We start from the raw sequence: 14,151 nt of genomic DNA, 5'->3' as shown, positions 1-14,151 counted from the left end.
CTAAGCGATGAAGAAATAGAAAGACTCTCAGACGCAGTTTAAAACACTGGTGATCAGGATCCTCACAGAACTGGTTGATTATAGCCACAAATTAGATATACATATGAAGGTGAAACTAATTGAAGTGAATGGAATTACACAGGAAATCAATAGCGATGAAAAGGAAACTGGGTCTCAAATCAATGGAGTGGACCAGAAGAAAGCAAATAATGGCCAAACAGAAAAGAGTGAAGAAGCAAGAATTCAAAAAAATGAGGAGAGTCTTAGGAACCTCCAGGACATCTTTAAATGTTCCAACATCCGAATTAAAGGGGTACCATAAGGGGGAAAGGCACAGCCACCAGTGGAAAACTTATTTGAACAAATAATAAAGGAGAATTTCCCCAAGCTGGCAAAGGAAATACACTTCCAGGAAATCCAGGAAGCTCAGAGAGTCCCAAAGAAGTTGGACCCAAGAAGGAACACACCAAGGCACATCATAATTACATTAGCCAAAATTAAAATGAAGGAGAGAATCCTAGAAGCAGCAAGAGCTAAGGGGACAGTCACCTACAAAGGAGTCCCCATCAGACTGTCAGCAGATTTCTCAAAAGAGACCTTACAGGCAAGAAGGGGCTAGAAAGAGGTATTCCAAGTCATGAAATCCAAAGACCTACAACCAAGATTGATCTATCCAGCAAAGCTATCATTTAGAATGGAAGGACAGATAAAGTGCTTCTCAGATAAGATCAAGGTGAAGGAGTTCATCATCACCAAGCCCTTATTATATGAAATGTTAAAGGGACTTATCTAAGAAAAAGAAGTTAAAAATACATGAACAGTGAAAGGACAGCAAACTCACAGTTATGAACAACCACACCTAAAACGAAAGCAAACTAAAAGGACAGCTAGATCAGGAGTGGAAACATAGAAATGAAGATCTCAAGGAGGGTTAGCAACAGGGGAGTGGGAGGAGGAGAAGGGGGGAGAAGGTACAGAAAATAAGTAGCATAGACAGTAGATAGAAAATAGATGGGAGGGACAAGAATAGTATGGGAAATACAGAATCTAAAGAACTTGAGACACATAGTCATAAACTAAAGGGGGGTAATGGTGGGGATGGGGGGTAGGGTGGAGGGGAATGAAGGGGGGAATAGAACAACTGTAATGGCATAATCAATATAAATAAATAAATAATTTAAAAAAATATTGGGCTCCTTTAAAAAGAAAAAAAAATCAGGCCTCTAATTTGCGTAGGAAGAGAACGAAGATTTTCTGGACAAATGGACTGTGGAGATCAAGTCTACAGCTACGTGGAAGTGCAATGCACATGCACCATTCAGGGGCCCTTTGACCCCCCCCTCTGCTTCCTCGTTTCCTTTTGTCCTGAAACTCCTCAAACTGCAGCTATGCAAAAGCAGCATCTACGGTCTTTATAAAGGCACTAAAGATGTTGTAAATGTTTTCACATTATTGATACATTTGTTAACTGTGATCAATGGCACTGTGGTTGTAAAAGAAAATGCTATAATCACTTAAAGCTGTATTTTTTTTTTTTTTTGAGAAAAAAAGCCAGGTTTGTTTCTTCATTTCTTGCCCTTGAAGTCCTCCTTGGTGACACCCTTTGCCTGAGACTCTTTGCCACAGTCCTTAACCACCACCCAACTGCCCCCGACCACTTCGAGAGGTTTTCCCTCTCTGCCCGTCTTATGGAGGCCACCCGCGAGCTGTATTTTGAAGTGAGCTGTCTAGGACCTGCTTTCAAAATACTCCAACCCGAAAAGGAGGGGAGGAAGCAAAAACATGTCAAAATCTCAGTGATCTTGGAACCTGGGTGATGGGAAGACAGGGGTTAGTGGTACCTTTACGTGTGTTCAAAACTCTGTATTCTGTTGGGAAGTATTTTCAACCAGTGTATGTTCGTAAGTTAGCATTTTTGCTACCAGAAGAAACATCTAGACAATTGCCTAATGATAAGAACAAAATGTTTCTTTTAATCCGCCTTATCCAGCTGATGTCAGAAAGGGAGCTGCCTGACCTTGACCCGGCTCCTCCCCGCAAAGCAGTCCCTGGGGCGAAGCAGCGTGGCCTCGGGGAGACCCCCCCACGCTGGGCGCCCTGAGTAACCACCACACTGTCACCATGCTGTGTCAATTTGGGCCACTTCAGTCTCTTCCACTAATCAGGTGTTGTCACCAGAATGAACTGGATTATGGACCCCATGCTCAAATGCTCCTCCGAGAATGGAATTCAGGGAGGAGTGCTCCCCTCCCATTCTGGCAGCACGGACCCTCCTCCTCATTGCTTTTGGTTGAGAAAAGTAGAGGAAGGAAAGGAAAACTTCTATCCTCTCAACAGCATAAAAGATCTTCTAAAAATGCCTATTTTCTAAGCCCTAATGGAGCTTACAAAGAGCATGACACCCAGAAAAGAAAACAGAACTGCCCACCGGCCACCCCAGTCAAAGTCCCCACCAGTTCCTTAGTGGAGAGACACTGAAGTTCTACAAAACCTCCTGGGTAACCGCCATGGGTGCGCGCACACACACGGATGTGCACACACACACACACGCGGATGTGAGCATGCAGATGGTTCAGTCACTCTCGACAAATCCCTCCGTGCTGCCGTAAAGCTGAGCTACCAGGGCCTCTTCAGAGCTGTGATGCGTCTGAGCCGAGTGACCGGAGTCGGCCTGTCCCAGTTCAGATGCTCGTGGCAAAATGTTCGGTGTGTGTCCTCTGGGCGCCCAGCCTGAGTGTGCTGAGTGTGCTGCAGGTGACCTGGTCTCGCCAACTCTGTTTTCCGTCTTTTCTGCCCCTGTGAGTTCCTGATAAATGTCAGAAATCCCCCCTCATGATTTCCTACATAAACACAAAATATACCATTTGCTAATGAATACCAAGAAAACTGGGCATTTTGACTCCAGCTTTGCTGCAAACAAGTTGAATGACTTCGGTAAAGTTAAACTTTCCATACTATAATTTGCTTATGAGTAACATGACCTGTAAGCGACCCTGAAACTGTAAAATTCTACTCACCCGTGATTCCACCGAGGCTGGGCGTGTATTTACAGACAGACGTTTTGTATGGTTCAGCTGGGTACCACTAGGTATCCAGGAAAACAGAGAACTGGGGCAGTGATTTAAGTAATTTAGGAAAAACTCACCAGTTTTGGTACCCGGACTTTTCATGTATAAATTACTTTTATTTTAAAAAGTGGAAAAATACCCAAAGATAATAATTTGGGATTCCATTGGGCATTCGGGAAACATTTTGTTAGGTGTATTAGATTCTATTATTAATCGAAACTAAAATTCCCGAAATCAAGGAATCGTGGGCATGGAAGATACATGAAAACACACACATCGCAGAGTGATCGACCAATTCTGCCCATTGTCTCCTAATCTCCAAGATGCTTTGCCCCCACTCTTCCATTGGGTGTCTGCTTTTCACCTAGCCCCCTGCCTTCCATAGCCACCTGACTTCTCCGAGCCTCACCTTTACGGTGAAAGGACCGGAGGAGTGGCCACTGAGAGCTACTCCAGCCCTGACACCAGTCCCCTGTCACTGTGCCTTGTGGGCCATGCCCGAAAGCACCCAGGTGGTCGTGGTGTGCGTTCCAACACACACTGGAAATGCTCAGACACTGAACGCACCGCCGGGGAAACAAACCAGCACAGAACACATCCAGACTCCGGAGAACCGTCTCCACTCCTACCGCGCCTGTGAGACAGAAAACGTGTTCCCCTTCCAGCCCACTGCCCCCTCGGGCTCTCACCTCTCTCTTCAGCTTCTCTCTCTTTTGTTCCAGCCGTTTCTGCAGTTCCTTCTGTCGAGGGGAAAGACAATACGTTGAGGTCACTGGCGATGCGTTCGCAGACTGTGTCCTGCGATTAGGCTTCCCACTGCCCTGAGTTGAGTCTGAGTGGGCAGTGGGGCTGGGACCAGTCCTGGGGTTGGGCGGGGGCTGCGGGACAGACGCCCATGGTTCCTCTGCTGATGAGCCGTGGATCTTTGCTGCGGGCTCTTCTTTCTTCACACCATTGACAGGTGAGTTGGAAGATCTGGGTGACGACTGCTGGGGTCCATTTTCTGGACTACTGACCTTATGAATGGGGGATAGACTCCCCTGACTCTCGATGTCTTGTAAGTTCAGAAGTTCAAACTTTCCATCTCTTTCCACGAGTATCTTCCTGTCCTTGCTTTCTTCGAAACTCCCACCCGTGACCGACAGGAGCATACCGTCTTGTCCAGATTCACTGGAAATACGTAACTGGGACAGTTTTCCAGACATGTGGCTTTCACTCTCAAAACAATATTTGTAGTTGTCAGTGTCTTCCAGCGGAGGAACTTCTAGATCCACTAATTTGTCCTTGAACTTAAGTTTGCGCTCCCTTTTATCATTCACGGGTTCTTGGTTCTGTAGAAGCTTGTTGGCTTGTACGATTTTCTCCATGATGTATCTCTTAACTTCCTCATCCTCGTCCTCCTCCAGGTCTTTCTGGCTGTCCAGTTTGGATTCCTGGGAAGAGCTTTCACTGTCTGAGTCTGACGCCAGATCCACAGGCTGACTGCTCGGTACAGAGATGAAGTCGCTCCTGGGCACAACCTCATCCCTCAGAGCGCTGCCGGGATCAGTTTGCCATTTGGTGCGCTCCGCTCCTGTTTCATTCTCTTTCAGCTCTGGGCTCGTATTCTCTTCGCTCCCGCAAGCCATCTAAAGGACAGATAGGAGGTTCTCTTTTCAGTGGACATTGAGACGGTCTGTCTATCTATACGTAAAAAAATCTGAAATGGTTTTTCAGATTCATGCAATTTATTTTAGAAACAGGAAAATGTATGTACCTCTTGCTCATTCTTCGCTTGTAATATTCTCACACATTGGTGAGCACCTCAGGGGAAAAGCATGGAACATCAACATTCAGGAAAAATTGAACTTAAATTTGTATTTGATGTTACGGAGTGCTACATTGATATTTAAAATGTTTATGCTAATGCATGAAAGGATAACTATAAATACTACAATGTTATTTTAATATTCTGCCCTCTATAAAATTTCCCTCCCTTTACATTTTCAGAAGAATATATTTTTAAGATGTTTTCTCTTGGTAATACTTGTATTCTTCAAAACAGCATCTTTATTCCCAAGACCATGAAAGTTACTATCAATGGTCAAGTCCTAGTTGTTCTGAGGTTCTTAGGATCTTGAGCTTATTATTGCCATTTCCTGCAGGAGCCAAGTCCAAATTCCAGATCAATTTTTACCTCCAAATCTTCTAGAGGATAAAAAAGTAAAAGACCCTTTGCTTTTTTCTCAATACTCATTCGCCTGAAGAGCTCATTCTCTCTTTAAGGTTTCAGTTACTAACTGAAAGGCCCTGTTTTTTGAGGCTTTGCTTTATTTTTCATTTATATTAAAAGTATAACCCCACAATTTTACCCAAGTCTATATAAAGTAGAAATAAACTGTATTCATTTTTTACTTTTGATGCAATTATATTACTTATATTACATACGTTAAATACGACTTTGAAATTATAATTTTAGGTTTATTATGTGCTAACTTAACCCCTGTTATCTCACTAATTAGCCCCCTGCCTTAATACAACACTGGAACTGTCTGTGCCTCAATGTTCTCATCCATGGGACAGGGGTAACGTCCCTTGTTCTATGCACATTAAAGAAATTGTGAGAGGTTTAGATAAGACAGCATGAAATGTCTCAAGAACTGCAAAGCACTTTGTTAACATCATTATTACGAGGGCTGTTGGCAGTTCAGATATACCTCTGTTATGCTGACGTCACTTCTTTCTTTCTCGTTCATTAACCACTCCAGATCCTTTTCAAAGTCATCTTCATATTCTTCAGTCTCTTTGGAATCAGCACCTCTGCCTTCCTCCATCGTCCATGTGTTAAAGAATAACGCTACAGGGTGAAGAGAGACAAGGCCTGTGTTAGGGCCGACTCAGGGGCAGTGTGAAGTACCAAGGTGATGTTGAAGGCAAGCTCATTAACACCCCCCACATAGAACCTGGGGCGTTCAGAATGAACCTGTACCTGTGCACCCCAGGAGAGACGTACAACGGCCAGACATTTTCCGTGCACATCACTCCTAACCACCACCCCACTCCCCCCAGTTCCTAAAACCCACATTGATCAGAAGACTGGAAGGGGCAGGTGGGAAGACCATCTGAGGCCTTGAGGGGCATTTTCCATGTTCCCTGCGCCTCATGAAAATGCCCCGTCCAGGTCAGAGGGCACGACTCGGCTTCTTTCGTCGCCCTCACTTGCATTTTCCCACATTCAAACGGAAACAGGTGCATCACTTCCCACCCTCAGTTTCTCAGTCCCCCCTCAAGAAAGAGAGAGTCAGTCACACGGTGTAACTATAATTTGAGATCCGAGAGCCTTTTGACTGGTTCTCATTTATGGTAAATGTTGACTTCCCCAAAGGCAGACCATTGTCACTCTAAAGAAAACATCTGTTCATTAAGAAAACAGACTCTGATGCCTAATACTAGAAAACAGTAACAATGAACAGGGATGTCAGATGAAAGTTCATACAAGTCTGTGAACATAAACGAAATGTAAATAAATGTACTACATGTATATATAAAGGACTGTGGCAGCAAGAATTAAAAAAAGCAGCTAACACAGTCTAAAACTGGAAGGACCCTGGCATGCTGAGAGGGGTTCGGATCCCGAGTCCGAGAGTCCGTCAGGTCCTCCAGACTCACAGAGCAGCAGGAGGAAGAGCAAACAAACAGGCCGAGCCTGGACCTGAACCAAAGTGTGCTCCCGAAGAAAGATCCGGAAAGGGGGGTCAGTTTGAGGTCATATCGCCTTCCCAAAAAGAAAAGGGTTGAGGGAAAATGGTTTATGTACATTTAACTGTCACAAAATGGCCAAAGGCAGAACTATGTGGTGATATTCTACACACTTGCCCTATTTGACTTAAACAAAAATGGACAAACAGAAAAGAGCAGTGCTCTCTAAGTGTGCAGAGAATATTAGATCCACTTTCAAAAGAACCCTGGGAATCTGATCTTCAGGGCTCCAGACACCTGGGGGCCTGTCCCTCTATGGGCCTTCGCTGGCTCCTGTACCAAGAACCAGTTGCCTGAGACCCTCTCTGGGAGAAGAACTCGAGAGACCCAGGCCCACGTTTAAAGATGTCAAATGAGAGCTCTTTTGCCTGAATTAATAAATTACCCACAAACTCATTTTGGCCGTTTGCTTCCCTCTTCTCTCCCAAACACTGGATTGGATCACCTGACCTGGTGCCAATTCTACCACAGTGAGAATTATCATATTCCTCCCACTGTTTGCCCACAGATGATAGTGGGAGCAGGAGGGTGGACGTCTGGCTGCACAGCACCAGCCAAGGGACAGGGCTTTTCAGTCCTACGTGCGAAAAGCATGTTCACAGGTTCTGATGGACACTGGATCCAAACCAACTTTTAAAATAATGCAGACACTCCAACGGGAATGAGCTCCAAGGCTGAGGCCGTGGGCGACACACCAACAATATGGAAGTCTGCACCCCGCTTCCTGTCCTGCTGTAGTTTAGAGAACAGCAGACGAGCTGGCACACACTCAGACCAGGCTAGCGAACCAGGAGGGCTGGACAGAAGGGACAGAGGAGAGGAGGAGGCAGGTTGGGCGAGTAAAATGTCGCACAGCCAGATGCTGAGGAGCCCTGAACTCCTGGGAATGACAGCCCGAAGAAAGTACGGGACAGCAGTGACGACCACTGGAAATATTTAAATGGCCTCCACGTGAAAGAGAGTTGGACTTGTGTCACTCACTCCAAGGAGCAAAATTAGTCCTGGGCGCATTTGGATACGATGAAAGATAGAACGTCCATGTTAAAACCTGTGCTGAAGTGAGGTGGGAAGGCCCCTGCAGTGCCCCTTGAAGATGAGCAGGCATGAGTGTTTTAATGGGCATCGTGGCTTTAGAAAAAGTGGAGCCAGATGACTCTTAAGGTTGCTTTTAACCTTTTCTGGAAGATGCAAATTAACCAATAACCACCAGCTCATGGAAAGCAAGAGGATGTAAAAGCAAATCCATAGTACCATGAGGAAGCATCTTCTAAATAAATAATCAGTGTCAGAATGACTAAGTTCAAGATTTAAAAACGTCGCAGATAGAGAGCAGGCTGTCAGCTGTTGGGGCAGACTGCGGACACAGGGGTGGAGGGATAGAGCAAAGAAGACGACGAAGAGCTGGGAAAAAAACGCATGAACACAGACAGCACTGTGGTGATTGCTGGGCGGTGGAGGAGGGTGTGGGGGGATAAATGGTGATGGATGGAGCCCTGACCTATAGTGGTGAACACACCAGGCAGTGCACAGATGATGTGTTACAGAGTGTGCACCTGAAACACGTAATTCCTTCTTGATATTTATTTCTTTCCAACTGAGATTATAAAATGGACTTCCTCAAAATGCTCAAAGTATAGCTGCAACAATTTGTAAATCACAGGTTGAGAGCGATGATGCTTTGAGACGACCTGAACAAACCAAGTCAGTTATTTCAGAGTGAGTTTACCTACCACTGCCTACCTGCAAGAGAGGTTAAATCACATTTACAGTTACGTCTACTTGTCTGCCAATTAAAATAAGGGTGCCAGGGGTCTGCTGAATAAATTAAAATTCAGTGTGATCCAAAACACATAAGTACTCCTATTTTTTCACAGTCACAAATGCCTTAGGATAATCAGCTTTCTTTCAGACCAGAGAACTTGAAATGTACTATGTGGAGATGTTTAAGTATCATAACCATTAGCATAAGATTTCTGTGGAGCTCTCTAGTGCTTTCCCTTAAATTTAATAAATATAGCTGAACTTGTAAATAAATGGTTGACTGAAGACTTTAGTAAATATGCTTCATTATTTACAATGAATCGCAACCATATGAAAACTCAAATTTAAAACTAAAACAGACTTCGGGTCAAGATGGAGGCGCAGGCAGATACACTGTGCCTCCTTGCACAACCAAAAAAAGGACAATGGCAATTTAAAAACAAAAAAGCCCAGGACTGACAGAAAAGCAAACTGTATGGAAGTCCGTTCAACAACCAAGAAGTTAAAGAAGACACATTCACCCAGACCCTTAGGAGGGGCGGAGCTAGGCAGCCAGGTGGAGAGGGCTCACGGCAAGGCAGCAGCTGGCAGACCCAGCAAGGCGGCGGATTATGGAGGAGCAAGGCAGCTGGCGGACCAGGGGTCCCACATTTGCTCGCAGACAAAGTGGCAGGAACAACTGGGGAGCAGGACAGACTGCACAACCCAGGCCCCCAGCACGGGGAAATAAAGCCTCAAAACACTGATTGAAAACACCTGTGGGGGTTGAGGCAGCAGTGGGAGAGACTCCCAGCCTCACAGGAGAGTTTGTTGGAGAGACCCACAGGGTCCCAGAACTACACAAACCCACCCACCTGGGAATCAGTACCAGAAAGGCCCACTTTGCTTGTGGGAAGCAGGAGAAGTGACTGAAATCTGGTAGAGAGCAGAGCAAGCACCATTGTTCCCTCTTGGACCCCTTCCCTGCATACAGCATCACAACCCAGTGACTGGATGCCCCACCCTCGTGAACACCTAAGGCTCCACCCCTCACTATGTAACATGTGCTACTAGACCAAAAAATATGGCTCAAACAGAAGAACAGATCAAAGCTCCAGAAAAAATACAACTAAGCAATGATGAGATAGACAACCTATCAGATGCACTGTTCAAAACACTAGTAATCAGGATGCTCACAGAATTGGTTGAATTTAGTTGCAAATTAGATGAAAAAATGAAGGCTACACTAAGTAAAATAAAGGAAAATGTACAAGGAACCAACAGTGATGGGAAGGAAACTGGGACTCAAATCAATGGAGTGGACCAGAAGGAAGAAAGAAACACCCAATCAGAAGAGAATGAAAAGACAAGAATTCAAAAAAAGGAGGAGAGCCTTAGGAACCTTCAGGACACCTTTAAATGTTCCAACATCCAAATTATAGGGGTGCCAGAAGGAGAAGAGGAAGAGCAACAAGTGGAAAAGTTATTTGGACAAATAATAAAGGAGATTGGGTTCCTTCCCCAATCTGGTAAAGGAAATAGACTTCCAGAAAGTCCAAGAAGCTCAGAGTCCCAAAGAAGTTGGACCCAAGAAGGAACACACCAAAGCACACCATAATTACCAAGATTAAAATGAAAGAGAGAATCCTAGAAGCAGAAAGAGAAAAGGAGGCAGTTACCTACAAAGGAGTTCTCATCGGACTGTCAGCTGATTTCTCAAAAGAGTCCTTGAAGGCAAGAAGGGGCTGGAAAGAAGTATTCCAAGTCATGAAAGACAAGGACCTACATCCAAGATTGCTTTATCCAGCAAAGCTATCATTTAGAATGGAAGGGCAGATAAAGTGCTTCTCAGATAAGATCAAGGTGAAGGAGTTCATCATCACCAAGCCCTTATTATATGAAATGTTAAAGGGACTTATCTAAGAAACAGAAGATCAAAAATATGAACAGTGAAAGGACAGTAAACTCAGTTATTAACAACCACACCTAAAACAAAAACAAAAGCAAACTAAGCAAACAACTAGAACAGGAACAGAACCATAGAAATGGAGATCACATAGGGGGTTATCAACAGGGGAGCGGGAGGGAGAGAGAGGGGGGAAAGGTACAGAGAACAACTAGCATAGATGGTAGGTAAAAAATAGACTGGGGGAGGGTAAGAATAGTATGGGAAACGTAGAAGCTAAAGAACTTATGACCCATGGACATGAACTAAAAGGGAGGAATGTGGGTGGGAGGGGGGTGCGCAGAGTGGAGGGGAGTGAAGGGGGAAAATGGGACAACTGTAATAGCATAATCAATAAAATATATTTTAAAAAATTAAAAAAGTGTAAGCAAAATAAAGAAAAATAAATTGATGACACATTAAACACAGTAGGTATTATGAAAGCACACTAATATGCCTTTACTTAAAAACAAAGGCACAGCTGGTGCCTCAGAAGTAAATGAAAAGATGCATCGGAACTGAAGTGCCATTATTTTCCCATAATTCTGCTTACCAGCTCATGGCTGTTTTGCAAGCAAACAAAGAACATGAAGCATAAACCCTTGTTACCAAGTCCACTAAGCCTTTTCCAAGTCCGTCACAAGATATTTAATCCCCTTCTGTTCTTTTAATCTTCCTCTCAGGGAACTGGCCTTACCGTACACAGTCAGCAGCTTGAGCAAAAACACACAACAGAATTGCCTAGTGCTGACTTCTTGTGAGTTTTCACACATTTTAATTCCCATGTTTATCCTCAGTAAAAATCCGTGCAACTAGCTTGGACCAGAACCACCTTCTTCATAGAGAACTGCAGTGACGGAAATCAGTTCCTTCCCCCTGAGTGTCTGCTAACTCCTGCGTAGGTACGTGACTGCCTATCTTTGAACCATGAATCACCCCGAGTCCAGAGATATCCACAACTTTTGGTAACTTTCAGACTTCAGAACTTTCAAATGGAGTTTCATCCAACTCACTGACTCTAGTCTCATCACCATTTAAACATACGCTTGTCCAAAAGCTAAGAAAGTTGAAAAATGTCAAAGGAAAAACCTTTTAACATAATAACATAAGTACTGAAACAAAATCGAACCCACAGTCACCTCCTGAGACCACCTGGCCTATTCTCTGGGCTGCGGCCTGCCAAGACTGTGTGTGGTTCCTGTGAGTAAACGTTTTTAAAAAACTCGTATGTCTGTCGCAATGCATGGCAATTAATAAATAGCAAACATCAGGCGATCGTTTCCACTTGCATCCAAGGCACCACCGATCTAATGAAGACCTCAGTTCTTGGAAGCTAACGTCTCAGGAGTGAGTTTTCTGTCCCAGGCAGGAGACCGTGGGGACGGGGAAGAATATGACAGTGGTGAGGCCAGACACGCGAATCCAAGCCAGCCGCTGCCGGGCACCGTGGACCCGACACTGGGAAGGATGTGGAGCCAACAGGAAGGCTCTTCCCTCTCATCTTTACCCACCTTTCCTTCCACATGTCCCCGGTGGCTCCCCCTTTCCCCTCGCTCCCCACCCCCCTGAATGAGTCCACACCATCCTTCCCTCTGTCCCTCTATAGCCCCTCCTGCCTGTGTGAGCTGCAGTGGTTGAGGTCACAGAGATGGCCGGGGGAGCAATCCTCTCCTCCTCTTTCTAAGCTCTTACGGGGAAGTGAGAGCGAACCCAGCACCTACTACCAAGGCTGCCGGGGCCTGGCTGCTATGGCAACGGCGCGACTCAGCGTCCTCCACCTGGGCGTCTCTCACTACGCCGGCGCCTTGGGCTCGCGCAGGCGCAGACGGCAGCCTGCGGCACCTGCACAGCTCCCAGCAGGTCCTGGTTTTATGTGTCCGCGGAGGACCTGCCAGTCTGCGGTTTCCCCGGAGACGACCGCGGACTTCCGGCGGCACCCACGGGTTGCCTGAGCTGTTTTAGGTGCTGGCTGAAGGCTGCTCTCCTCTCCTGGTTGTTTTTCCAAGGGTGCCTGTCTCTCTTGCCAGTGTTTGGAAGTTGTTGGAACATCTATGAGTATGTTTCTGTATTTTCTCTCTTTAACGTCAAAAACTATTAATATTTTGTTTTCCCTAGTACATAGGCAAATTGCCAAATAGTTACCAGATGTGGGGCCCGAATTTAGATTGTGTTCACAAACAACAAAATATTAGGATGGTTCCCTCCCCTCCAGAAATAAATAAAAACGAGAAATGAAAATATATACTCAGAACAATCCACTTTTCAGATTATTTTAAAACATTTTTTAGAATTTCTATCATTTGGTGTAATAGCGCACTGTTTCTCCAAAAGAGGGGCAATATAAAATTGGATTTTTAAGTATCACCCAGACCGTAAACTAAGTTTTTAAAAAAAAATAGGATTCAAGGTTAAAATGAATGGCAGTAATGAGTGCATTCCTTGGCTGCCCAGTGGAACTTGAGGTTGGAATGACCTAATGTTTGTTCTGCTGCAGAACTCGCTTTGAGGCCACAGACTTGGACAAAAATAAAAATACGTTTTTTTGATTATGGAAGGGCAAAGGAATTTTAGGCAAATCTTCACTGAACGTGGAATTACTACCAAAGCTAGAGTAGACCTTCGGTTTCGGAACTCCTAGCTTGATAGTTTTCCCACTGTACAATCTGTCCTGATACACCTGAGCCACTGCAAAAGGTTTATGGCACCGTCATTCATTTAAGAAGGCAGGGAAACATTAGGACGTATTCCTGATCCCTGCATGAAGGAGCTCACTTTAAAAGGAGAGGGAACACAGGGTGACTGATGCACACAGATGCATTTAGCTCAAAAAAATAAAAAAGAGGGACCAATTAGAAAAACGCGACAATATGAACTTAAGAAGAATGACTTATTCAAGAGGGCAGGTAGGGCATTGTATGTAGAGATAGGTGATGGCGTTTGCCAGGCATTGAGTTTACCCCAGCATCTTCAGGTGATTTCGAATTGCTGGTTTAAAACATGAAAGGGGCGGGGGGTGGGGGGCAGTGTGGCCTAAAATGCAATTTATCCTCAATAGCCTGCAGTACCACCTGAGATATCTTAAACACATCGTGAAAACCACTGCAGTACCACCTGTGAACAAGCATTTCCATTAAAATCAGTACCATTTTTAGGCCAATTAAATGCCTCATCTATTTCTTCTAATCTGTGCAGACAGACACAGTATTTTCATATTGTTTGGGTTTGTTGAGACATTTTGCAGACTTGCTCCATTGACTGGACATTAGGGAGAAATTCAAAGCTTACAATGAGAGGAGGCATTAGATTTGTCCTGTGAGCCAAACATGTTTGCCAGGGGCTCAGCCCTAAGTGGCCTGAGATCTGAGCAAGGCAGGCAGGACTGTAGAAACGCTGATCAAAACTACCAGGAAGTTGGCAATGATTTACTTTTTTAAGGCGGACTCTTTTGAAAACCTAGCGTTTTGAATTCCTTCCCATCCTCATTAATGAAAACAATAGAGGAATGAGGACTGCTCTAAGATCCTTTTCCAGACAAAGGAGGCAGTGGCCAGAAATGCCTTTTCCAAACTAAATCGCCTTAAACAAATGTTAGGTGTTAACTGTGAGGATGCATGATTAAGTAGAACAGTTTCTATCATTGCAGCACAGTGCCTTGAATAA

The 14,151-nt window shown here is 44.8% G+C and overlaps 1 protein-coding gene across 5 annotated transcripts in view; it reads right to left on the bottom strand.

Annotated features, from left to right (window-relative positions):
• The window catches only part of CCDC181 (coiled-coil domain containing 181), a 30,194-nt gene extending 17,910 nt beyond the window's left edge, over nucleotides 1–12,284 (bottom strand). For 4 of the 5 annotated variants that reach the window (XM_053659390.1, XM_053659387.1, XM_053659389.1 and 1 more), the window contains exons 1-3: nucleotides 12,108–12,284; nucleotides 5,765–5,904; nucleotides 3,758–4,696 (exon numbers count right to left, since the gene is read on the bottom strand). In XM_053659390.1, the coding sequence (XP_053515365.1) occupies nucleotides 3,758–4,696; nucleotides 5,765–5,881 (1,056 nt within the window). In that variant the 5' untranslated portion in view covers nucleotides 5,882–5,904; nucleotides 12,108–12,284. The remainder of the gene's footprint in view (nucleotides 1–3,757; nucleotides 4,697–5,764; nucleotides 5,905–12,107) is intronic. The other variant, XM_053659388.1, reaches the window with a different exon arrangement.
• Nucleotides 12,285–14,151: the final 1,867 nt, after the last annotated feature.

This window comes from Artibeus jamaicensis, unplaced genomic scaffold (genome assembly GCF_021234435.1).
Source record: "Artibeus jamaicensis isolate MK-2021 breed Jamaican fruit bat unplaced genomic scaffold, CSHL_Jam_final scaffold_625, whole genome shotgun sequence".
Classification (NCBI taxonomy): Eukaryota; Metazoa; Chordata; class Mammalia; order Chiroptera; family Phyllostomidae; genus Artibeus; species Artibeus jamaicensis.
This window is presented reverse-complemented; position numbering and strand designations above follow the sequence as displayed.